The sequence below is a fragment of the Mesoplodon bidens genome (assembly GCF_964165515.1).
Source record: "Mesoplodon bidens genome assembly, chromosome: 15".
NCBI lineage: Eukaryota > Metazoa > Chordata > Mammalia > Artiodactyla > Ziphiidae > Mesoplodon > Mesoplodon bidens.
Window position 1 is genome coordinate 16865513 of NC_138171.1, and position 27315 is coordinate 16892827.

General features: G+C 43.6%; 1 protein-coding gene across 1 annotated transcript in view; it reads right to left on the minus strand.

The window, feature by feature from the left end:
• Positions 1 to 27315, minus strand: part of IFT52 (intraflagellar transport 52) — a 34649-nt gene that overhangs the window by 609 nt on the left and 6725 nt on the right. The window contains exons 4-13 of the mRNA XM_081256771.1: positions 25400 to 25529; positions 25031 to 25106; positions 23676 to 23747; positions 18124 to 18250; positions 14700 to 14786; positions 13333 to 13401; positions 8832 to 8986; positions 4839 to 4926; positions 3742 to 3850; positions 1495 to 1640 (exon numbers count right to left, since the gene is read on the minus strand). Of these exons, the coding sequence (XP_081112897.1) occupies positions 1495 to 1640; positions 3742 to 3850; positions 4839 to 4926; positions 8832 to 8986; positions 13333 to 13401; positions 14700 to 14786; positions 18124 to 18250; positions 23676 to 23747; positions 25031 to 25106; positions 25400 to 25529 (1059 nt within the window). The remainder of the gene's footprint in view (positions 1 to 1494; positions 1641 to 3741; positions 3851 to 4838; positions 4927 to 8831; positions 8987 to 13332; positions 13402 to 14699; positions 14787 to 18123; positions 18251 to 23675; positions 23748 to 25030; positions 25107 to 25399; positions 25530 to 27315) is intronic.

Below are 27315 nucleotides of genomic sequence, written 5' to 3' on the forward strand. Positions count from 1 at the left end.
ATCCCACATTTCAGTGCTGAGCAAGTATACCAATACCTTGCCTCTGAGTTGCTTTCCTGGTACTGATCTCAGAGCACTCTAATTGCCCAGATGTTCCTGTCTCGCTCACTGCTCGTAGCTCAGGCAGACAGCAACGACTGCATTCACCGCCACAGCCCTGACATCTAGCGCCAGGCCGGCACATACGAGGTGTATATTATAGTATGAGTACACAGCAGAGCCAGCCCCCGCCAGTGGTGGCTCAGATCCTGATCAGTCTTTCTGTTCAGCATCTAAAATTGTGTGTGTGTGTGTGTGTGTGTGTGTGTGTGTGTGTGAGAGAGAGAGAGAGAGAGAGAGAGAGAGAGAGAGTGAAAAATGGACTTTCTCTTTATACTGTTTTATAGTCCTTTCCCCGTATCATGAATGTCTTCCTAAGTCCTTAAACATCCTTCTAAACATTCTTAATCTTATGGATGCACCCTAGGTACTTGTTCCCTACTGATGAAAGTTTTTCTTCAATTAAAACAATGCTTCACTGAGCATCCTGACTGGTAAATCTACACACATTCAGGAATATATATATATATATATATTTTGGCCATGCCACATGGCATGCAGGATCTTAGTTCCCTGCCCAGGGATTGAATCTGTGCCCCCTGCAGTGGAAGTGTGGAGTCTTAACCACTGGACCACCAGGGAAATCCCAGGATTATATTATTAAGACAAATTCTAAGCATTAGAATTGCTGGGTCAAAGGTACATATATATATATTTAGGGCTTCTGAACGATATTATAAAAACTATCTCCGTAAAAGTGGAACCAGCTTATTCTCTCATCAGTAGTATATAAATGAATGCCCATTTACCAACCTTGGTTGGACATTTAACTTTAGAAATCCTGTCCAGGGATACGCAAGATGAAGGCCAGGCATAATTTTTAAGTTCTTGGTCCTCAGCCCTGGGCATGATGATTTCTAACATAAGGTGCTGACCTCACGTCCTGCTGCTCCATCCTTGGTTCAGTTACCTCCAGCCACATAGGCATTACTGCTGTCCCTCAAACAAGCCAGGAAGAGCCCAGCCTTAGGGACTCTGCACAGGTCTTCTCTCTGCCTGGGACACTTGTCCCCCAGCTATCTCCATGGCCAACTCCCTCGACACCTTCAAGTCTCTGCTCCCGTGTCAGCTTTGTAGTGTGGCCTCTCCTGACCACCCTATTTAATATCACCACATTCAGTACACTGATCCCTCTGACCCTGCTCTACTTTTTAATAGCGCTTATCATCTCCTAGCATCCTATGTGACTCACTTATATGTTTATTGTTTACTGTCTCCTCCAGCTAGATATACATCCCGTAAGTGCAGGGAACATCGTCTGTTTTGTTCACCTAGTAGATAGTGAAATGCCTGCAGAATGAATGAATGAATGGCCTGAAACATGAGAAGTCCAGTTTATGGATGATATCACCACTGGAAGGGCTCCCACTTGAGTGGGCCTTCTGGGTTCTGTACCTGGTTCAATTTCTTGAATTCCACCACTTGGAAAAAGATGTGCTCGAGGATATGTTTGGCATCTTGCTGGTCCTTTGTTAGTTTATTGGTGACTCCGAGGATGTCGCCACACTTCCTGATGTAGAATTCCAGGTCTTCTTCAGTACCTAAGCACAGTTGGGGCAGTCAGATTCACCCTTGACTCTGCCCTTCCCCAAGTACAGACTAACTGTGGTTTGGGTATCCCTGTCAGGTTCCTACATCTCTCAAGGTCACTCACCTCTCCCTTGGGTAATGTGACCAAAGGACTTAAACAGTGACAAACTGTAGAGATCTCTGATGTGCTGTTTTTGTAAATTAGGACAAAAGTGTGCCGCTCCTAATTAGAATAAAGCTAGCCAGGTTCTGGCTCACTACTGCCAGATCTGGCATTCCTACATGACAAAGAACAGGAGCAGCCAGCGGGGAATCCAATTACCTTTCTCTGACTGCCGCAAGGATCACTGTGTGAAGGACATATGGGTATTTTACTTTATTTATATTATTTATTAAAAAAAAAATTGGGGGCCGCACCATGCAGCTTGCAGGATCTCAGTTCCCTGACCAGGGATCGAACCCGTGCCCCCAGCAGTGGAAGCGTGGAGTCTCAACCACTGTATTGCCAGGGAAGTCCCAGGGGTATTTTAAATAGCATTTACTATAGCAATATTATAGGAAAGGAAATAAAAGAAACAAAAAATTATCCATAATTCTCTGTGTAACCATCCCCAGCCCTGTATCAAGGATGGACAGCCATTACTGCCCTACTTACACTATACTGTAATTTCTTTTCTTCCCCTCTGATTTGCATTTTTAAAGTTATGGTAGAAATGATCTCTCACTCTAGCTCTACCCCCACCAGTACTTCCTAGGGTAATTACTGCCATGTATGCCTACATGTCTACATATGTGTAAAAAAATGGGATCAAACTATAATAGTTCTGTAAGTTGACGTCATCATTTAACCATGTAACATGGACATTCCATGTCAAAGCTTATGCTCCACATCCTTCTTTTAACAGATGTATAATATTCCACTTTGTCTCATATTTTTTTAACCAATTCTCCTACTGATGGACTGTTATAGACTGTTGTCTATTTTTTGAATGCTACAATTAATATCTCTGTATCTTTTCTGTTATGCATTTCTACTACGATTTCTGCAGGATAAACCGCTAGAAACAGAAACGCAGGGTCAAAGTGTCTGATCCTTCACAGGCCTATTATTCCCACTGGACTAATTACTAGGTCTTGCTAATTTCTGATTGCCTAGCACCTACCAGAATGCCTGGCATGGAACAGAGATGCAGTAAAGGTGTCTGACATTGAACTATTTTCATTTTTGCACATTCCTTTCTGGTCTTCGAGCACATATAGTTGTTCACATAGTTGGGATCCTACTCTAAGTACAGTTTTATATCTTGTTTTCTTCATTTAGGAATCTCAGTGTCACCCCCTGGCCTTTGTAAACCTCTTTTATAATGACTGCATATTGTCCCACTGATTGAATGTGGTGCAATTTACTACCGTTTCCCTGTGAGTGAACACTAAGGCTATTCCCAATTGTATTTTATTTTTTAATAAGTAATGTCGTAGTCATCTGTGTACCTTCATTTATCTCCCTAGGTTAGATTCCCAGGAGTGGGGTCACTGCCTCAATTTTCTGTCTCTGAGTCCATATGTGCAGGCCCACCTGCTGTGCTGGAGGAAGGGCATGTCAGGAGGAGCACGGGGCCGAGAGTCGGGAGCACCACTCACCCTGCAGCTGTGCGGCCCGGAGCCTTATTTCCTCACCCACGGGTCAGGGTGGGCACATTTGACTCTCTCTAGAATCCTTTCCAATTTGAAGTCTCTGTAATTCTCTTAGCCCTGACTGAATTTTTTTATTCAACGGCTCCTGTGACCAATGGCCTAGATTTGCTAAGAGGCAGCCGGAGTCAGAATTCATCCTGGGGTCACCCAACAGGTCAGAACTAAAGACACACAGGAATTAAAGCTGAGACCCTGGCCTCTGCCTGGCACCATGCTCTAGCTCACTGAGCTAACTGACCCCTAGGGAAACAAGCCACATCATTCACATGAAGTAAACAAAAACTGTGCTTTTATACTTCCATTCATATTCTGTTCTCCCTAAACAAACTCTTAAGCTTTCTTTCACAGCAAATCTCAGAAATTCACAATTTAATAAAACTCACAAAAGAAAACAAGCAAGAATTTGACCACACTCACACTTATTGGTGATCTGAGCAAGCCGGGCCTTCTCAGAGGAGAACGTCTCATCTAAGTCAAACAGCTCCAGCGGAGGGGGTGATAATTCCCTGAAACTAGGAGGGAAAACCTAAAAGGCAATAAGGTCTTTCATGAGAGAGCGCATCCAAAGCCATAACTGACGGTGATGAGACGTAAGGAATATGAGGCGACGAACCGCCCAGCGCTCATCACCTCCTTCCACCCTAACCCATGAGACCACATCAAGCAAGACGGCGGCCCAGTGCAAGCAACCCAGCAGAACCAGCTCCAAGCACGCCGCCAAACTTGCCAAGCTGATGTACCAGCGCCCGTTAACTCATGCAAGGACACACAGCTTGGGGCTTATCCGGCTTATTTGCATTTTGTGCAAATTTGTGTTGAACATTTGATTGCACGAGTCGTTTCTCATCTGATGATGAGTTCTTCAGGGACAGAAATTGGGGAAACAGATGTAGATTAATGTAGAAAGTGCTGAACTTATAGCCAGAATTCGCAGGTATGAAGCAGTGGTGTGCTGATAAATGTTGAGCTATGACTCAAAACAAGAGGCCTGATCTGTAGCATTTGTCATTTCCTATTTTGTAAACACTTCCACTGTGGCCGCTTTTCAGGTTACCAAGGTGAAGCCAACTGGCTCATAACATTCCAGAATGTGGTGGGATAAGCCAATTCTGAAGGCAAGGGGAGCTCACGCTGGACTGGAATGTTGAAAAATAACCTAGAGACACATGACTGTCCCCTGGGCTCTTAGAACTGTGCTGTGAATCTGAGTGCCTGTTGCCTGGAGAGCTCAAAGCTTTCTAGCACAAAGCTCTTCCTCCTTTTCAGCCAGGTATTCTCATATGTGCCCTTCAACCTCACAAGATAGGAAACGTTTAACAGCCAGACAGGTCCACACCCATGATTCCTCAGTTGGGAACGACACCAGATGAATACTAACAGGTTTGGTCTCTATGCATGTTTCGAGCCAGAGAAACATGACCCCATGAGGAGGCCAGCCCCACACGAGGACAGCTGGTGAGGGAGAGGCAAACAGCGGGGCTCTGCGGCAGGATGCCCCCCCCCCACCCACTCACCGCTGGCTGAAGGGCTGGCAGTGGCGTCTCAAACTGAGGTTGGATGAGCTGGAGAGGTTCATGTTTCACGTTTAGCTGTTCGTGAGCCCTGAGTTAAGAAGAAGATAAAGAAGCAGGAATCAAGATGAGACACTGATGCAGAGCACGTCTAACTGATCTCACGGTGCTAGTCTCCAACGATCAGGAGGCTCAGCACTTTGGCAAAAAAAATAAAAATCACACAAAATGTATTGTTACATGTAATGTAATGATCCTTTCAGGAATCTTCTCTACTGCAACAGAGGGCATGACTTTAGTGAGAACTGAAAGGGAAAGTTCATTCAAGTTTCCTATCGGGCTTCTCCTAAACAGGCTTTTCATTTTTACCCACTGGACACCGTGAATCTTGTAACTCACTGTGTTTCCTTACTTGTTTTCACCATCAAGAGACAGGAGTCAAATCTGAAGTCTGCTTCTGGCGACTGAACAGATCCACAGGATATGCACTTCTATGTGCTCACTCACTCCACAAACATCTACTGAACACCTACTGTGTACCAGGCAGTTTTATCTGCCAGGAGTACAGCAGCAGGGGAAAAAAGAGACCAAGGCAGGGCCTCGTGGGACTGACATTCTAGCGGAAGAGAGACACACAATAAACAAAAGCCAGGATGCCAGGGATTAATAAGCATTAGGAAGAAAAGCAAATCAGGAGAGAGGGACAGAGACAGGGAAGGGGCAGGGAGTGGGGCTTTGCCAGAGCAGCCCTGAGTGAGGGGAGGGGCAGGTCAGGCAGTCTCCCTCAGAGGCGTCCCAGGCAGAGGCCAGAGCAAGGAGAAGAGGGAAAGGGGAGCGAGACATTTTCACAGAACAGCAGGGCAGCCAGAGCAGCTGTGGCGGAGTGAGAACGGCACGAAGGAGTTAATGGAGTCAAGGGCTGACCTTCCCCCACGGTAGTTTTTTTATTGCCTCTTCCCCTTTGCCTCCGTTCTCCCAAACCTTAATTTGACCTTTTGCATTAGGGTATAGATTGTACAAGCTCTGTGACCTCCTCTGGGAATGAGGCAAATTAAAATATACTCACTCACCCAACTTAAATTGTGTGCTTATCTGTGGCCTTTCAAAATTCATCTAAGCAAGCAAATGCCAAGGGGTGTGGACAAAGTTCATGACCGTTTCTCTGTAGGGGTGCTTTCAGAAAGGAGACAGGTCTATGACCGCAGAAAGAAGACGGCTAGCTGAGCTTATGCCGTCGCCACCTCCACTAGTCCCAGATGCTTGGGGAGCGTCTTTCCTAGCAATGAGCAGATGATCCCCACGGAGAGAAGAGAAATAACTTTTCTTGAGCATCTACCACATGCCACGAGCTGTGCCTGACCCTGTGCGAGGCACTTATTTAATGTAATCCTCAAAACAGCCCTGGACAGTGGGTGTAATCTCTTACAGAAGAGGAAACTGAGGTATAGAGTTGAAGTAGCTCCCCAAGGTCATGTGCTTAGGAAGCAACAAAGGCAAGGTCAGAACTCAGACCTGGCTAATCCCTGCCAACCAGAAGCCCCGCGACTCAGTCTACCCAGATGGCAGAATTAGAGGCAGTAATCAGCTAAAGGTCCTAGTACCCACAGACAAAGAGCCCTGATGCCAAGTCCTGGCCTTGGTCATTCTAGCCATGACATTCTGTTTTCTGTCCCTAGGTAGAGCTGACTGTGCTGAAGCCCTGTGTAAGTAATAAAATAAATTCCATTAAGTCTTCCCTTTCTCCACTCGGCTCACCACCTGCCCAAATCTTCCTCCTACTAGTAGCCAACATGTACTTGATGGGGGTGGGGAATGGGTGAAGAAGCTCATCTTAAAAGCAAGCAAAACCTAATTCAGAAAGATGATCATTATGGGAAAAGGGGAAGGATAAATGCCATTGCTATACACAAATCTGTGAAATGGGGCTGCTCTATATTCCAGAATACTCTGGCCTGACCTTTGGTGGTGCATTTTCACTGCCCATGTCTCACTCTCCATCCCACCATGAACCCTGAGGGCAGGGACGCCACACTGTTTGTCTCTACCTCACACCCCACAGGCATCAATAAAGACCGGCTGGACAAATGAAGTCACTTCAGAGCAATACCCTACAGTTGACATAAATATTTAATGACGAATGCAATTTTTACTCAAAAAGAGAAACTGCATTCAAAAGTTGTTACATGCGAATAAAAATACCTAAGAGCTCCATACAGAAACTGTAAACCAGTAACTCCTGCTCTTTGCTGTGGTAGGAAGGCAAACACAATTAAAGGAGCCGTCCAAGCCTCTGAAACATCCACGACCTGACTCTGCCGACACTAAAATAGCAGACAGTTCCAATCAATCTCTCATTCAACACTGAAGAATGGTCATGATGGCCTGGTCCACCTGCATCAGGAGAGAAGCAAGTCAAAACGGCAGAAGCCGGTTGGACTGGAAGCAGCCAGCGGGGCAGCCTGATGGAACTTTTGTTATTCTAAGAAAAGCCCTGAGTTAGAAGGAGAACATCAGAGCTCAAAACCAAGCAAATGAAGAGCCATATGTGCAGCCAGGATTTACAACCTGGCTGTTACCTGCAGGCTGCAGGTGGTGAGGGGGTGACAGAGATGCCCTGGCAGCTCTGGGGGTGTCAGTGTTGTTCTCTTTTTTAGAGACTCTCTAACTTCCTCCAGTAATAAATCTCCAGATAATTTCTTCCCAGGTTCAGGGTTAAGACTGGCTGGATTCAAATTCAGGTGCCACCAAAAACTAGCCGTGTGACCTTAAGCAACTCACTTATGTTTTCTGTGCCTCAGTGTCCTCATATGTAAAACAGGGGTAATAACTGTATTATGATTATTACATGATAAAGCAATGTACATAAAAAAATTAACATGGTACTTGTTAGGAGTCAAGGCTAAATGCAGTTCAAATGGCAACTAGGAATGAACTTCCTTGCCTGGACATACCTGCCTTTGCTCAGAAAGCAAACTCCCTGCACAATGTTCTCTCCCAACATCCCAAACTAGCTCCTGAAATCCTCTCACCCCTTAAAGTGCGCCATCCATCAGAGGGCCAAGCAGACACAAGACACCCAGAAATGATTTTTGAAATCCTCAATGCCTGGCTAAAACGGCCCCTCTTTCTTAAAGCCTTCCCTGCTCACCCCAGTCAGGATCGAATTCTCTTTCCTCATTATGCCATGGCCTCCAGTTTTACATTTCACATTTAGCATTAGATTAACCTTGCATCACAGCTTTTGTCTGTCTCCTCCATAAAACCATACACTTTAGGTACGGTGCTCAGCACAGTCAGAGCTCTATGAGTGCTTGATGATCTTGAACATAAGTACAGGGCCAGGACGTTAGACAATCATCTGTAGCTGTGCCTTCAGCCTTTGGTTTATCCAGATGTAGATCCTGTGCCAGGCCAGAGATGCTCAAAAATGTTAGTCCCTGCCCCTGTTGTTAGGGATGTAGAACAACACCAACAAAGCTGGCATGAAACAGAGTCAAGGACTGGCCTGAAAGACACTCAGGCCTGGCTTGAGATCCCTGCTCCCACCGTGGGAGAATCCTTTCCCTCTCTAAACCTCAGTTTCCTCAGCTGGAAGTGAGGCAGGTAACTCAGAGGACCACTGAAAGTATTAAATGAAGGCACAGTGTGGAGTGCTTACAGGGTGACTGCCCACCTTGGTTTACTGAGGGGGGTCTCTGGGACGTGGGACTCTCTGTGCTCAGACCAGGAATGTCCTGGGCAAACCGGAACAAGTTGGTTTCTCTAAATGTCCAATACAGAGCCTGGAACACAGCAGGAACTGACAACTGCTGGCAGTTTCCTCTGTATCGAGCCCCGCCCCAAACTCCCAGCTGTCTCGGCCAACCTCATCACAGGTCTGAGAACACGTTTTGCACACCGCACTCGCCCGTGCCCCTAACTCCCGCCCCCAGGCTAGTGTTTTCAAACCGAACACCCAATGGAGTGCAGAGCAGCTGAGAGAGCCGAGGTACTGACTTGATGACCTTGGGGAGGGAAGTAGTATCCAGCTGGTAAATGGACAGGTCGAAGAGGGTGGTGAAGTCCCGAGGGTTCTCATCGCCCTCCTGGAGACACACTCGCAGCCGCTCAGACAGGGTGGCCGTGTCGGGCAGCATCATGTAGTCGGAAATCTGAAAGCCACAAGAGGGTTCCTTTCAGCATAGCAGGGGCAAGAATTTACTCTGTCTGGTCTCCAGCGCCTCAGGTCTAAATCTGCAATATTTCTACTCTCTTGCTAAGACATCTCACTGTTCATGATCACTGACAACTAAAGCTTAAATAAGCCACTCTCGGTGGAAAGAGGGACAAAGGTCACCTGGGTAATCCCCAGCGCTGACAAAACCCAGCTCTGTGATGATTCATGCTGGTCCGCACACAGCTGAACATGGCTGGAGAAACGCACAACCCTGCTGACTGGTCTCCTTTTCGTTACACACTGATCTTGAGTGCTCAGCCATCAATTAAATTCTCAAGTTCATTCCCTTTTCCCATTCTCGTAGGCAACACTTTCCTTCGGTCACTTCAACCATCTAATATGATTTTCTATCTCTTAATTTTAGCTGATGACCTTATTTTCTACATCAGTGAGAAAACACACACAATCATAAAAGAAAGTCTTCAAGCTACCATTTCAACATCTATCCTCTCTCCACCCGCTAGCACCTGGGCCGTACACTCTGCTTTCTCTCCTGTCCTGTGTACGAACCACCTGTGATCCCAGCACAGACAACCCCTCCTTGGACACTAGACCCCAGCCCTTCTCACCTAGCCGAGGACATGCCTGCAGCACTGCTGAGAACCCTTAATGATGACATGTGCTGTCTGTTGGTAACAGTAAAAGACCGGGAAAACCTAAATGACCATCAATAGGAGACTGGTCAAATATACCACAGTACAAATAATGGAAAATTCAGTTTTCAAAAAACAAAACAATGGGCTTCCCTGGTGGCGCAGTGGTTGAGAGTCCACCTGCCGATGCAGGGGATGTGGGTTCGTGCCCCGGTCCGGGAAGATCCCACATGCCGCGGAGCGGCTGGGCCCGTGAGCCATGGCCGCTGAGCCTGCGTGTCCGGAGCCTGTGCTCCGCAACGGGAGAGGCCACAGCAGTGAGAGGCCCGCGTACCGCAAAAAAAAAAAAAAAAAAAAAAACAAAAAAAAAAAACAAAAGAAAGCTCTTTATGAATGAGTATGGAAAAACCTCCAAGACCTACTGGTAATTGTAAAAAGCAAGGTGCTAGACAGTGTATATACAAAGCGTACATAGCACCATTTGGGTAAAACATGGGGGAAGGAGAGCATGCACGTATGCATGTTTGCTTCTCTCTATATAAAATCTCTCTGGAAGAACATACAAGAAACTGCCAAGACCGCTGTCACTGGGGAGGAGAACCAAGGGCTGCGCAAAGACAGAAGGAAGACTGTTCATTGTGTATGCTTCTGAATTCCAAACTATGTGAAGGCATTACCTGGTCGAGCAATAAATTTAAATAAATGCATGCTGGCAACCAGGAGTTTGTGTATTCTTAATTTCCCTTTGAACTGCATTTAGCCTTGACTTCTAACAAGGCCAACTTGGTGATAGTTTTAAAAACTGGTCTCTGAAGTCACCCACAACATACTGTGTCCCACGTTCTCCAGAGCCAGCACTTGGGGAAACGTGCCTGAGCGTGACGGAAATGAGACGTCAAGACAAACAGGCTCACTTTTCCCTATATCCCAAGCGTCGAAAACTCCTCCAATTCTCAAACTTTTTTTTTAGACAAGAAACAAGGGAGAAGCATCAACAAATAAATGCCCTTCCTAGCACTATTTGGCTGTTGTAGAGGCTTCAACCCTCTAATAGGACGGGGATGAAGGTGAGAGCAGTAACAAGGGCGCTGACCATGGAAGAACATACACCCGGGTCACGGCAGAGATTAAGTATGGGCCCAGCGATCCCAAAGGTCCCGTGGCTGATTCTTAGCTCTGCACAGAAGACTGCTACAAGATCCTAGTTCAGGCAAATAGCAAGGCCTTAGATGTCCAGACAGAAACATAAAAAGAGTGCTCCCGAGGGAGATCAGCTTGGTGCTTTGTGACTACCTACAGGGGTGGGATAGGGAGGGTGGGAGGGAGATATAAGAGGGAGGAGATACGGGGATATATGTGTATGTATAGCCGATTCACTTTGTTATAAAGCAGAAACTAACACACCATTGTAAAGCAATTATACTCCAATAAAGATGTTAAAATAAATAAATAAATAAATAAAAATAAAAAGAGTGCTCCCAAGATCACTGGTTTTCATGACTTCCTGGCAGATTTTGAGGTTAAAACTTGTTATGTAAATTCCTTCAGCTCTTTATCAAACTATTATTTTATTAAATATCATTTGAAACTGAGCTATTGTCTGGGTTTGAAACCCATTCCAACATAATAAGATTTGATCTGAAATCACAGGAAGTTTAGATTTTCAGAATTTCTTACTGTACAATGTTTCTTACTGTACAATGTACTGTCCAGTGTTTTACTTTCCAAAGCCTTACAATACCAAGAATGTTTTTCACCAGGTCTCACAACTGGAAGATATACGAAACTGCACGGTTTTAGAGAAAGGCCTTAACAACACTCCCCTCCTCTGGTTTCTACTGATGCTTCCCTTTGGAACCAGCCCAGTGTCACACGTGGTGGAGTGTGAACAACAGAGCAGCAGAAAAGGCTCAGGCTCCGGAATCAGCCTGAAGTGGGCGTTAAGAATGGCTTGAGCAGGTATTAATCGAAGTGGGAACCTTGAAGAATTTACTTACTTCAGTTTCCTCAGCTAGAAAACAGGAATGACAGAAACTTAGCAGGAGCAAAGTGGCCACACAGGACAGGAGCAGATGCAGCACCTCTTAGCGCTGCTTCCCTCGACCCACGACACTCTAAGTAGGATTGGCGGCTGTCAAAGATGCCGTCCACTCAGAGTTGGGTCCTGTGAGACCTGAAAAGCGAATTCCTGGCTGTACCCCAGTTATTCTGTTTTAGGGGCGAACATCACTTTTCAGGAGAAATTTAAGCAAAATAGCTCCACACTTAATGTTTCCATGTAAGGGAGTATTTTAGACATAGGGCTCTCGCATTTGCTAACCCTAGTCAGCCCCTGGGTTTCCCAGAGAAGTCAGTCCTCAGCCGAGGGCAGAAGCAGTCAGCGGGCAGCCATTTCTGATGGCCTCTGCCCACCTCCTGCTACCCATCGCCAAGAAATCACTTTCCTGACATTTCAGAGTTTAAGAAACACAGAACTAAAGGAAGAACGAGTAGACTTTGAATTAGGAGACCTCGGTTTGAGTCCCAGCTCTGAAATTGCTTGCTCTTTGGGCATATTACAATCCTGCAGAATTTCAGTTTCCTCATCTGTAAAATGAGAATAAGACCATCTACCTCCCAGGGCTGTGGTGAGGTTTAAACAGGATGATTTATGTGGAAGTACGTGATATACATTGCTTGGTAGATAATAAATACAAGATTTTTTTTTTAAGTCTTGATAGATATATAGCCCTTTTTACAGCCTTTAGTTTAACAAGTAAATTTACATCTATTCATTTAGGCCTCACAATTATCCTGTGAGACAAAGAACACAGGTATTAGTGTCCCCAAAACTAATGAGAAAACTAAGATGAAAAAGGTCTGAAATAACCTGCTTAAGGTCCCAGGGCTCATGGTGGATTGGGACCTAGAATGTAGTTACTGGTTCCTAGTCCAGTGCTGGTCTCACCACTCTGATTTGTCTGATAAGTATTATCATAATGCCCTTAGGATTGTTATTCCTAAAGGCAACAAAATGAGAGTTTAAAACTTAAATTCTGATGATCTTTGTTTCTTCATGAAAAAATTGTTTTTATATCCTTCATATTTTTGAAAGAAGTATTTCTCTACAGATACTGACTCTGAAAGTTTGGGCCAGAGAGCATACATTAAATTAAATTCCAATTATTACATATACAGAGACAGGCTCCCACCCCACTGAACTCTACAATGAATTATATAATTCATTGATTTATTAGTTTTTTACAACATGGCCTTCATCTCACCAAAAAGCATCACTTCTTGGGCTTCCCTGGTGGCGCAGTGGTTGAGAATCTGCCTGCTAATGCAGGGAACACGGGTTCGAGCCCTGGTCTGGGAAGATCCCACATGCCGCGGAGCAACTGGGCCCGTGAGCCACAACTACTGAGCCTGCGCGTCTGGAGCCTGTGCTCCACAACAAGAGAGGCCGCAATAGTGAGTGGCCCCCGCTTGCCACAACTAGAGAAAGCCCTTGCACAGAAACGAAGACCCAACACAGCCAAAAATAAATAAATAAATAAATAAAATTTAAAAGCATCACTTCTTGCCTTCTGTCTAACAGATAAAGGAAGAGACAGATATTCCTTTGGAACTGTTAGAAGTGGTGCTGAGAAGCTGGACCCATTTTTCACTTCAAAGTTTTTTTTTTTAATGATTCACAACCTCCTACCTCTGGGTCCTCAGCATCAATCTGGTTTAGGTGGATGTCTCCTGTTGTGAGCCACTGGAAAACAACATCCTAAATTAAAAAAAATAAACACAGAATTACCCATTTGGTTATCTGAGAAAGCTGAGGGCAGGACTAGAGAATTAAACCAATCAAGAAAAATGATAAAGGGAAAGAGAATACACACCAGTGATTTGAAAAAGGGTAGCCACCCTTATCTTGGTGAAATCATATGAAAACTGCAAAGTTTTCCTTACCCTAGTGCCATTTTTATTATTGGAAATTTATCATTTATCTTAGGGCACTCTAACCTTTAATCACCAGCCAGAATTTATTAAAATTTGTCCACTGTTCTGAAACAATCCCTGTGTAATGTGCTGATGACAGTCTGGACTTAAAAAGTACAATATAACAAGATGCCCCCAGAATGTGATAAAGACGCTGGAACTTCGTGTAGATTCTACAGAAACAAGATCCTTTTTTTTTTTGGCTGCAGCTCACAGCTTGTGGGATCTTAGTTCCCCAACCAGGGACTGAAACCAAGCCCTCGGCAGTGAAAGTGCAGAGTCCTAACCATCGGACCGCCAGGGAGTTCCCAGAAACGAGATCTTAAGTCAATCTCTCAATAAGACAATAATCCTTAAGGCTGAAGGAACTTATTTCATTAATGAGAAAGCTCAGTGGGACCTCCTCCCTCTGGTTGAGGGAGTCACTGGCATCACGCCAACATCCAGCTCTGGCCGGCACCCTGTCACCCTTCACGGGACATGTTTCCTTTGCACTTGCCGTGCCTTTCCCTCCTTCCCCGCCTCAACCAGGGACAGTCCTATCATAACCCCTCCTAAATCCCACTCGTGCTGGCCAGCCCCTCCCCCCACTCACACCTTCCCTGCCTTCATTCAGGTCCTTGTTCCTTCTCCGCCAGTCTCCTAACTGGCTCCAGATTGCCCTCTCCCTTCCATCTTCTGCACTCACAGATCTGACTATGCCCAAGGCTGCTGGACACTCTACAAGGGCTCCCCGTGGCTTTTCGAAGAAAGTTTGAGTTCCTAGGCTTGATACGGGAGGCCCTGCTTGGGTCTGCTCCTCCTCGCTTCTCCAGGGTGGCTCCCAGCCCGGGGTGCTGTGCTTAGAAACGCTCGCCACGTCCTTCTGGATTTACTTCTCTGTCTCTCACATCCTCTCTCAGGGTCCTGTATACTTTTTTAGAGCAGAGACTATGCCTGACTCGTCTTTGTATCCTTAGTGTCTAGTGTAGAATGGGTTCTGAATAGCTGGTTTTAAATGACTAGATGAACTCAGCAGTACTTTTTTTTTTAATGACAGGAAAATCATACATACTGTTCATTAGATAAAACAGAAGAGCTTACCATGATTTTGCTGTTTTCTTCTTTATCCAAATATTGGTCACTGAACATGTGACATGAGCCAAGCACTGCCAGTTTCCCACCTTGGTTCTGTTGATGACAAAGCAGTGTCAGATATTCAGATCCCCAAAGGTACCACGTGCATTTCAGTCCCCAAACACTTATCATTACAACCATGTGAGCAAATGTCTTATATACTAAGAAGTGCCAATTCACATGGGTATTTTAATGGTCTAGAAATGTCAATTATGATAACAACTATATTCCAACCTGCTTCTCAATTTAGACACTTCTGTACCCTTCAATTTGACTTTAATAGAAAGCAGTGTGAATTCATTCGACAGTATTTCCCATTGTTAGTGAAATTATAAATGAATATCATAATCTTAAAGGAAAAAACAGACAAATCCATAGATAATCTATAAAGATTTGGACATTTATGAATACCAAAAAACAGTATTTAAGATCCAAACAGAAAACTAAGCCACAAGCACGAAAAATTCACAAAAGAAACGACTGGTTAATAATAAAAACTTTAGTATTAGTAATTAAAAAAAAATCAAAACAAAGTACTTTTTCCTATCAGATTAATAAGAAAAAAATGACTATAAACAGTGTTGGTCAGGTTTAGTGAAGTAACTTCTTTGACACAATGTTGCTGAAACTGTCAACAAATGCAACAAAGCAGAATATAAAATATACCAAAAACTCTGCACAACTTTATAGTCATAATCACAAAAGATTAGAAACAAATCCAAATGTTCACCCACAGAAATATGCTTAAGAATAATGGAACCTCCCCCAGTTGTTAAATTATATATTAGGAAGGTTTCTCAATAATATGGGAAAATGCTTCTGTCATACCATTGGGCTAAAAAAAAGTGTACCATCAATTGTACAGCTACTGGAGTTTAAAGCCTGTGAGGCAAGTAAACAAAAATGAGGCACAAGCAAAAGTGGGAGAAAATGATCAAAACGTCGGCCTGGGCTGCCTCAGAGTAGCACATCTCTGCATTTAAAAATTTTTCTACAATGAGCATATATTATTTTTGTAATGAGAAAAAAAACAGTGCAATATTAAAAACACAAAATGAAATCAGATTTTCTAGCAACATCACATACAGAGAACAGGCACAACTGCAACCACACCGGGAAAGAACGACACCTAAGCAGAGTTGTTGAGCTACAAATGCACAAATTCTGTAAATAAAACAAAATTTGCAAAACAAACTCTGACCTGTCCCACATTAAAAGCAAATGCTTCAGAGGAAAAATAATACGATTACTATACCATAACCACTGCAAACAGACAGGTTACTGAGAATAGGAAGTGAATTGGGTGGAATTCTATAGAAATAGCAGGGACGTGACTGAATGAACTGGGCTGCGGTTTGAATCCCTGTAGATGAGTAAATACCTACACCTCCCACAGTCAGATTTATATTATCTTTTCCTTAGTATACAGTCGACACTTGAACAACATGGGTTTGAACTGCATGGGTCCACTTACTAGCGAATTTTTTTCAATAGTAAAGAGTACTGTACTACACGATCCGTGGTTGGTTGAATTCACAGATGCACAACCGCATATACAGAGGACTGACTCTGTAACACACGATTTTCCACTGTGCGGAGGGCTGGCACCTCAAAACCCCTGCACTGCTCAAGAGTCAACTGTATTTTCTTTTCCCTACCTCATTTATTTCAAATAGATTATACATTGTCTTTTAATCCTTTTATTCTGTCCTGACTGATTCTACCATTTTCTTCAGCTTCCTTTTCCAGCATCTGTCTATAATTTGTTCCAATTAAATAAGAGTATGTCTACTCAAGGACCAATGTGCTCCTTCAATGTTAATGAGTCTATCCCAGTAAACCAAAGACCTAGAAAGGACCATGATAAGCTCAACGAAGGCAATGGCCCTGGGCAAGAAGGCAGAACGCCCCGGTGCTAGCCTGGCGCTGCTATGGGTTCCAGATGGAGCCTCTCCCTGGGATCACTGCTTCACCTCACCAACAAGAGTGACAGGCAACAACCTCTCTGAAAGATTGTGTTTATAAGGCAGGACTGAAAGCCTATCAGGAGGAGAAAATGGGCTTTAAATAGCTAGGCAATGAGCGCATGATAATCTCATGAATTCTAGAAGAATCACCACACTTAGCACAGAATTCTGTACCCAACAGATGCTCCATAAAAATCCACTGATTAAGCCACGTAAAATCTCTGTGCACAGTTAAAAAAATCAAATAATTGTAACAGTTCTAGTATTATACTACCAGAGGCCCCTTAAGATGGTGTCTCATTACTTTTGTGCCTATAAACAGACATTTAATGTAAAGTTATTTCCACATCTTGAATCATTTAATAACATGTTAATTTGGGTTTTTTTGGCCATGCCATGGGGCATGCGGGATCTTAGTTCCCAGACCAGGGATCGAAACTGTGCCCCTTGCAGTGGAAGCACAGAGTCTTAATCACTAGACCACCAGGGAAGTGCAATAACACTTTAATTTTAAAACAGTATTTCCTGCTGTTTAGGAGAGACTAACTACCATTAATAACTATACCAATTTTGTCTAAATATCATCTTTCAAACACAGCATAGACATTTATTTACTTCCTAATAAAAATGACATCAGAGCTTTTAAATATGAGATGGAAAAGTAATACTTAGGTCCCACAAAGAAAAATAGAATCATGTGTAGCTAGAGCCATGCAAGTCTCTGGAGAAAAACTGAGAGGTCAGCTGGTGAATTCCAAGTCTTGGTAGACAGATGAAGGTGAATTCAGCAAACATGAATTAAAAGGCAGTGGATACGTGGGGTGATAATGAGGACGGCTGTGTCCTCTGCGACCACCTGTTTCCACATTTTGTGGGGTTTCCAGGATGAGAACTGAACAACTAGTCTTCTGGTATGTTTTCCTGGGATACACTAAAATACCAGCAGCACAATTCTGTGCACTGTGGTATAGGTTGCTAACTCAACCTTTCTCTGAGTGGATTCTCTTACACTGAGGGTGAGAGCTGGTAGTCAGAGACAGTTATACTACAGTAGCCTCATGCTACAGTGGAAAGGCTTTGGATCTAGAATAAGAGCTAGGTATAGTCTTGACTCCATCAATGACGGGACAATCCACTGTTTTCCCCATAAGTAAAATGTAGTTCATTGAAATCCTACTTCACAGGACTATTGTGAAGACCAATGAGAAAATATGGGAGTTCCCTGGTGGTCCAGTGGTTAGGACTCCAAGCTTCCACTGCAGGGGGCACGAGTTCAATCCCTGGTCGGGGAACTAAGATCCCACATAGTGGTGCAGCCAAAAAAAAAAAAGAGAAAATATATGAAACCCCATGGAAACTAAAGTAGTTCTTACTATTTCAGTAATAAAAATTACATATCCACCCTTATCTAAGAAAGGCTGTACCTTCGAGTGATAGAAAGCCAGGATGGGTCTGTTAAGTGGGAAACAGACAGAGCCTGTGGACAGAACAGCCACTGCTGGTTTCATGACACTCAATGTGGCACCAAAAGGATAGACAAAGGTGAGAGCCCTGAAAGAAATAAAGAAATATTCAAGGTTTTTTTTAATGAATAAAAAATTTTTGAAGATAATCTCAGTGTTTCTTGAGCAAGTCACAATCAAACAGAAAATATTCTATAAGCTTTGGTTTGTTAACTTAAAATTAGTGTCACTCTAGCTACAGGTTTAATAAAGCATTTTAAGAAATGTGAGTATACATGAAAGGATGCTCAACATCTTTACTCATTAGAGAAATGCAAATCAAAACTACAATGAGATATCATCTCACACCAGTCAGAATGGCCATCATCAAAAAATCTAGAAACAATAAATGCTGGAGAGGGTGTGGAAGAAAGGGAACACTCTTGCACTGCTGGTGGGAATGTGAATTGGTACAGCCACTATGGAGAACGGTATAGAGGTTCCTTAAAAAACTACAAATAGAACTACCATATGACCCAGCAATCCCACTACTGGGCATATACCCTGAGAAAACCATAATTCAAAAAGAGACATGTACCAAAATGTTCATAGCAGCCCTATTTACAATAGCCCGGAGATGGAAATAACCTAAGTGTCCACCATCGGATGAATGGGTAAAGAAGATGTGGCACATATATACAATGGAATATTACTCAGCCATAAAAAGAAATGAAATTGAGCTATTTGTAATGAGGTGGATGGACCTAGAGTCTGTCATACAGAGTGAAGTAAGTCAGAAAGAGAAAGACAAATACTGTATGCTGACACATATATATGGAATTTAAGAAAAAAAATGTCATGAAGAACATAGGGGTAAGACAGGAATAAAGACACAGACCTACTAGAGAATGGACTTGAGGATATGGGGAGGGGGAAGGGTAAGCTGTGACAAAGTGAAAGAGCGGCATGGACATATATACACTACCAAACGTAAGGTAGATAGCTAGTGGGAAGCAGCCGCATAGCACAGGGAGATCAGCTCGGTGCTTTGTGAACGCCTGGAGGGGTGGGATAGGGAGGGTGGGAGGGAGACGCAAGAGGGAGGGGATATGGGAACATATGTATATGTATAACTGATTAAATTTGTTATAAAGCAAAAATAAATAAATAAATAAATAATAAAGGAAAAAAAAAAAAGAAATGTGAGTATAAATTAACAATTTACAATCGTACGTGTAAATGACTGTAACTGGAAGAAGTAAAGCAGCCCCAACGGAGGAAGAGGAAGAAGAGGGGGCCTCATCTAAGAACTGCACCAGAGCTACACATGAGCCTGCTCTGTGCAACAATGTCTTAGCTGTAAATTCTTTCCTCTCCCTTATAAATGTGACTGATGTTATCTCTAAGAATGAGTGTCTGTCATCAGAAGGGTATGCTACCTGTTGAGCGCTTATATCAATAGAGGCATATATTTATCCCACACTGGACACTTTTACACAGACCTGCTTTGGAGTCCCTCTACTCTCCACTGTCCTAGCAAAGACTGCGAGTGTCTTGAGTGAATCAGTACCTGGGGCAATGTACTCCTAGAAAGGGTGTGGGATGGAGGGGATAAGGGTGGGGTAGAGACCTAGGGGAGGCCAACCCCTGCAGGAGGGGCTAGGGTTTTGAGAAAGAAAAATGGAGCTCTGCAAAGGTATTTGTTGGAAGGAAGTGTCCTCAGAAAGGAGAGAAACGGGAATCTTAAAACCAAAGCATACAACTGGAAACCGGGGCAGGGGGGAGGGGGAATGGGCAGCGGGAATACCCATGAAGAGCTCCTTATGAAGATTTTAATTTTCCTTTCTCTTAGACCATTCTTCTTAGCTTAAGTTTTAAATTATTTCCTTCCAGTGTTAGTTTTCCGCATCCCTTCAGTAAAGTCTCACCTACCACTATGACTTCTGTGTCTCATCGTGGTTGAGAAGTGGTACCTGCCCCATGTTCCCCATTCTCCTCCTCCGCCCCTACCCCAGTAGTATCCCAGTAAGGGGGTGCAGCCCATGATTTCCAGGACAAGAACAGAAAAAAAATGAGCAGTTGCCAAGGAGGAAGAAAAGGTAAGTGGGAGGAATAGTTCTGTGGATGTCAGGGCACATCCTTCCCCACACCTTCCCCAAATGCACTCAAGGGAGATAATTCTTAAGGAGGAAGGTAGAATGGTTATATGACGGAAATTGTCAAGCTATTATTTACACTCCTCTATTTCTTTTATTATTACTAAGAAATCAATCAGGCTGACATTTTGATAAGACTTTAAGCATAAGGTTAAACACCCACCCCCAAAACAAATACAGGACTTTTCCTAACCAAGTGTGAATGAGTAAGATTAGCTGGGAGAGTGTATGCCTGGAAGAGAGAGCAGATATGTGAAGGCCCTAAGGTGAGAGAGAGCTTGGCACACCTAAGGAGTTAGAACAAAGTCAGTGCAGCTACGGCTGAGTAAGAGAAGGAAAAAGGGACATGATAAAAAATGGGGCTAAATGAATGCTTGAGACTCCATCAGGTCAAGATATTTCAAAGCACAGAGCAGGACTGCTTATCCCACCTCAAAGCCTCCCAAGACACTGTGCTGCTTCCGGGACGACCCAGGAAATTAACAACCTGCCATCTGCCCTTCACGACAACTACTGAGGAAGTAATGACGGTCACATCACAGGTAAGGTACACTGCCCTCTACCTTACAGAGCACTTCCACAAGCACTGCCACACTGGAGTTTCCCAAGAACTTTGTAAGATTAATACTGTCCCCATTACACAGATATGGCAACTGAAGCTAAGAGTTACTTTGCCCTGGGTCACCCTGCAAGTAAGGCATGAAGTCAGGAACTTCTAAATCCTTCTAACTCCAAGTCCACAGTTCTTTCACTTATTCACCAAGAATCAGATTGTGATTCTTGAATGTCAAAAATGTCAACTTATGATATATGTTGCTATACATTTTCCCCTTTATGACTTTACCTTGGTTTCACACTAAGAAAGGTCTTTTGTACTCTAAGATTACAAAACATTCACCTATAGTTTCTTTTAGTGCTTTTTATGGTTTCATTTTTAATATTTAAAGATTTAATCTATCTGAAATATATTTTGGGGTGTGGCATGAAAATGGAAATGTTTTTCCAAATGATTAGCCGAAATTATACCAGGGCTTCCCTGGTGGCGCAGTGGTTGAGAGTCCGCCTGCCAATGCAGGGGACATGGGTTTGTGCCCCGGTCTGGGAAGATCCCACATGCCGCGGAGCGGCTGGGCCCGTGAGCCATGGCCACTGAGCCTGCGCGTCTGGAGCCTGTGCTCCGCAACAGGAGAGGCCACAGCAGTGAGAGGCCGGCGTACCGCAAAAAAAAAAAAAAAAAAAAATTATACCATTCATTCCCCAATAATTTGAAATGTCACTTTAACTATAAACTAATAACCCCTACCTTCCACATATTTTGGATCTGATTCTAATTTTTTAATTTATTTTTCACTATTTCTGTATTAGTATCACATTATTCTAACTACTAGAGCTATGTAATATGCTTTAATTATATAAAAACATTCAACTTCTATGGGGCAAAATACCCCAAAGTAAAAAGGTAAACTGGGAAAAAACATTTGCAACACATGGAGGTCTTATAAGTGAATAAGAAAAGATAAACCATCAATAGAAAAACAGGCAAAAAAGCAGTGAGCAGGAAATTCACAGAATAAATACAATCAGCCAGTAGACTTTAAAAGCCATCCCATTCATAATAATCAAAGAATTGGGGCTTCCCTGGTGGCACAGTGGTTAAGAATCTGCCTGCCGGGCTTCCCTGGTGGCGCAGTGGTTGAGAGTCCGCCTGCCGATGCAGGGGACACGGGTTCGTGCCCCGGTCTGGGAAGATCCCACATGCCACGGAGCAGCTGGGCCCGTGAGCCATGGCTGTTGAGCCTGTGCGTCTGGAGCCTGTGCTCCGCAGCGGGAGAGGCCACAACAGTGAGAGGCCCATGTAACGCAAAAAAAAAAAAAAAAAAAAAAAAAAAAAAAAAAAAAAAAAGAATCTGCCTGCCAACGCAGGGGACACGGGTTCGAGCCCTGGCCCAGGAAGATCCCACATACTGCGGAGCAACTAATCCCGTGCACCACAACTACTGAGCCTGCGCTCTAGAGCCCGCGTGCCTAGAGGCTGTGCTCCCAACAAGAGAAGCCACCGCAATGAGAAGCCCGCGCACCGCAACGGAGAGTAGCCCCCGCTCTCCGCAACTAGAGAAAGCCCACGAACAGCAACGAAGACCCAACGCAGCCAAAAATAAAATAAATAAAAATAAATAAATTTATTAAAAAAAAGAAAAAAGAATTGCAAGTTAAAATAAAGTGGTATCATTTTCAACAGAATATTCCATGCTGGCAATAGAGGGAAAGGGGGCACGTTCATAGGGACTGTAAATGTTACAAAAGCCTGGAGGGTGACTTGGCAATGCATCACATTTGGCAATGCATCGACTGGAAGACCTCTGACCCAGAAATCTGAATGCTAAGAATCTGGCCTACTAAGATATTAGCATTAAGTGCACAAATTGTACAAAGACGTTCACCTTGTGCTTTGTTATTTATAATATAAAACTGTTTATAATAACAGTAAGGAAAAGAAGTTAAGAGTACAGGCCCTAGAGCAGACTGCCTAGGTGTGAAACTCAGTTTTGACACTTACTAGTCAAGTGAGCTTGGGCAATTAAACTGTTATCTTGTCAACAACCTTATAGGTGGTTGTGAGGACTAAATGAGGTAATAATACATGCCTGTGACACAGTAAGTGCTCAATAAATGTTAGGTGGTATTATTAAAGCAAAATATTATCAACTACCTAAATGTTCAATAATAGGAGATTGATTAGATTAGGATACATCCAGTTTAATCCAGTCATAAAAAGGATAAAGTACCTAACTCTATTTTTTTTTTGCGGTACGCGGGCCTCTCACTGTTGTGGCCTCTCCCATTGCAGAGCACAGGCTCCGGACGCGCAGGCTCAGCGGCCACGGCTCACGGGCCCAGCAGCTCCACGGCATGTGGGATCTTCCCGGATTGGGGCACGAACCCGTGTCCCCTACATCGGCAGGCAAACTCCCAACCACTGCGCCACCAGGAAAGCCCATAACTCTATTTTTATATATGAAAAAAAATCAAAAAAATCTGAATACCTTTTTTTTTTGGCCACACAGTGCGGCATGCAGGATCTTAGTTCCCTGACCAGGGATTGAACCCGTGCCCCCTGCAGTGGAAGCACGGAGTCCTAACCGCTGGACCGCCAGGGAATTCCCGAAAAAAATCTAAATACAGTTAAGAAGGATTATCTTTGGGGAGAGGGGCATGGATTTACACCGGAGGACTTCTATTTTCTTCCTTTTGAACTGATCAATCTGGTTTTTGGTGAGAATTACTTTTGTAATCAGAAATGAAAATGCTTCGCTTTGAAAAAGAAAACTCTTCAAATGGCAAATATGTCCCCTTCAGGTGGCCTCAGAAAACACTCACTGGGCATTGTTTCCACTGCTCTCCTCTTCAATGATCCCAGGCACTGCCTTCCCTGCAGCTCGGCTAATTTCCCTTGAAGAAAAAAATTAAAATCTAGTAAACAAAAAAATTTAGGAATTTCACAATCCATTCATTAATAGTAACTATGAATTAGATACAGGTACTGTGCAGACTTGCTCAACATACCGTTCTTAAAAATCAAATAAAGGTATTCCTACACACCTACATCTCTTTTGGGAAGCCTGCAAAAGTTAACATGAAAATATAAGAATCAGTTCCTCTTTCTTGAGTCCTGAGGGAAAGGTCCAAATATGTACTAGACCTGCATTCTAGTCCTGTGTTCTAGACTCTCTATCTTCAGACCCAGCAGAGTACCTGGCAAGTTCAAGTGTGGAATGAATCGTTTGGAATTTAGGGAAAAGCTCCCAGAAGGCCCCTGTTGTTGCCCCCTCATGCATTCATTTCTCACTTTCTCAAAGCTCTTAATTTATGTTTTAGGATCCAATGGATGAGAAAAAACTGACTTCATCCTAGATTCCAGGGGTGGAGAATATGACATAACTGTGCCACCAGGGCATTCTATGCCCTCTGTCACAGCAAACCCCAGGTCTACTATTGCTGGGAATGCTGGGACCAAGGCATACGCTCTTGCCCTAAATGGTGTGGCATGAGGATACAAATTTGGGAACTGTTACAACTGGTCAGCTCCCCACCACAGGACAGCAGAGCCAAGAGAACTGCAGAGAAATGGAACTGCAGCCCTGATGACCTGACGAATATTACAGTCAATCCACACCCAAAGCCTGCCCTAGCTCTCGACTTTTCAATGACATGAATCAATAAAGTCTCTGTATTGTTTAATCCCATCCGAATAGGGTTTTCTTTACTTGCAACTGACTATATTCTAACCATCAAAAAGGTGATGTGGAGTAAGGTTTCAAAAGATGGGAGGAATGTAATATGATGGATGAGAAGTAACATAATAAACTATGATATAATAAAATTTTTTAAAAAGGCAAGAAAGGGGGGCTTCCCTGGTGGCGCAGTGGTTGAGAACCTGCCTGCCGATGCAGGGGACACGGGTTCGTGCCCCGGTCCGGGAAGATCCCACATGCCGCGGAGCGGCTGGGCCCGTGAGCCATGGCCGCTGAGCCTGCGCATCCGGAGCCTGTGCTCCGCAACGGGAGAGGCCACAACAGTGAGAGGCCCGCGTACCACAAAAAAAAAAAAAAAAAAAAAAAGGCAAGAAAGGAAAAAGGGCCAGAGAAAGGAACGTGTGAGAAGGGAGAAGGGAAGAGTCACATAGGAAAGAGGAGAGTCATTGGCAAAGTCATTTCTGTTTTCAATATGCTTACCTATTCAAGACTCCATTGGAAACTAGAGCTTCTTTAGGATGGAAATACTTATAATATACATTTCTAACCACAGCATCTTTAAGGGAAAAAGAGAGGAAGGCGTTTCTTAGATTAGAAGTAAGTTTGATATTATAGACACATACAAATTTTGATCTGAAAGGAATCCTGGAACTATATTCCAATCTCTCTCAATTTATAAATGGAAGAAGCTTAGCACTAGAAAATTCAGACTGCCGGTGAGGCCAGAATCCTGGACCATGCACCCTCACAGCCCAGGGCTTTTTCCATTGTACTATTAGGCCCAGAGGACTACGACATAAATAATAAACAGGAAATTACTGCCTCTATTAAAACAATAATAATAATTACCATTATTAACCATGATTCCATATTCTTCTAGGAGGAAATTAATGTTGGTGTCAAATCTGGATTCCCCACCCTCTCCTAGCATCACAAGGATATCCCCACCGCCATCAAGGTACTTCTTCAGGACTTCAAACTACACAAAGAAAAAGAAACAATCTATAAATATACCTTGAAGACTTTTATCCAAACTACTATGAATAAGACCTTAACTAGGGAATTCCCTGGTGGCACAGTGGTTAAGAATCCTCCTGCCAATGCAGGGGACACGGGTTCAAGCCCTGGTCTGAGAAGATCCCACATGCCACGGAGCAACTAAGCCCATGTGCCACAACTACTGAGCCCGCGCGCCACAACTACTGAAGCCCATGTGCCCTAGAGCCCGTGCTCTGCAACAAAAGAAGCCACCACAATGAGAAGCCTGTGCACCGCAATGAAGAGCAGCCCCCACCTGCTGCAACTAGAGAAAGCTTGCACGCAGCAACGAAGACCCAACACAGCCGAAAAAAAAAAAAAAGACCTTAACTAGATGAAAAAGAAACAACTTCAAATCTATAAAGGCACTTAAATGTAAATCTATATTAAGATAATATAAAATTTACTCTCTGTGTAGGATTTCCACACTTGTCTTTAGTATAAAGCTCCAAAATACTCAAACTGAAATGACATTTTCCAAGTTGACTATCTGGACAGCAAACCAAAAGTGGAAAACTATTAGCTAAAGGAAGCTCACGGGTCTCCTCCAATCAGCAGCATCCCTGGTCTTTACCTACTAGATGCTAGTTGTACCCACCCTCTCTGGACAATCAAAAATGTCTCCAGATGTTGCCAAATGTCCCCTGGGGTTGGGGGAGGGGGTGTGGAGTGAGCAAAACCATCCCTGTTTGAAAACTATTGATAGAGATCATACCTTTTCCTCACTGCCAGCCAAGGATATCAGGATAAAGGCATTTCATACCATCTCTCAGGGACGAATTCTGTTCAAGTCACTGACTGATCAAACCACATAAGAAAGGCATGCTGTCTACCGATCTCTTGGAAAGCTCTCTTGCTTTCACAAAGCTGGGGAGAGAAGAAAATCTAGTGCTGATTTTGTTGACCCAGCCTAAGAACACCTGGGGTGGGCGGTCTAGACCAACAGTCTCTCAACTTTCTTCAAGCACCCCCTCAGAAAAAAATTTGAATGTGCGCTCCAGTACGTATAGAAAGTACGTATATTTATATCATTACAAAATATACTCCCCAGGGAATTCCCTGGCAGTCCAGTGGTTAGGACTCTGCGCTTTCACTGCCGAGGGCCCGGGTTTAACCCCTGGTTGGGGAACTAAGATCCTGCAAGCCGCGTGGCGTGGCCAAAAACAAAACAAAACAAAAACTCCCCAAAAGAACATTTTTAAGGATGATAAAGATATGAATAATTTCCTTCTGGCACCCCAGTGGTTCATCCCATGCATCTCACTTGGGAAACCACTGCTCCAAGGCAGCTCTGCTACAGCACGGCCCTCTTGCTCTTGCACACAACCTGGATTTGCTTCTCTCCCCCAATCCCCTAAATATAGAAAATACAGTGCAACAGTTAACATCGCCAAGATGGCTTGCTCCCAAATGAGACAAAACTTCACGGATTCTGGACACCACACAATAGGCTGTCCCATTCATGGTGATTCTATATACTTAGACTTACATTTAGCCTTTGTTTCAAAATGGCAAATGTAAAGAAGTGTTCTAAGTGTATGTAAGTTCAAGGATTAACACACTAAAACATACATATTCTTCTAGAGTATATATGCCCATACATTTACAATTTGAAGTTCATATATTTTTTTAAATAAATCATCTCCCTTTAATATAGTTAGAGCATCAGCTTTTCTTTTTAAATGGTGATGAGTTATATTATCTATGCTTTTCAATTCAGTATGATA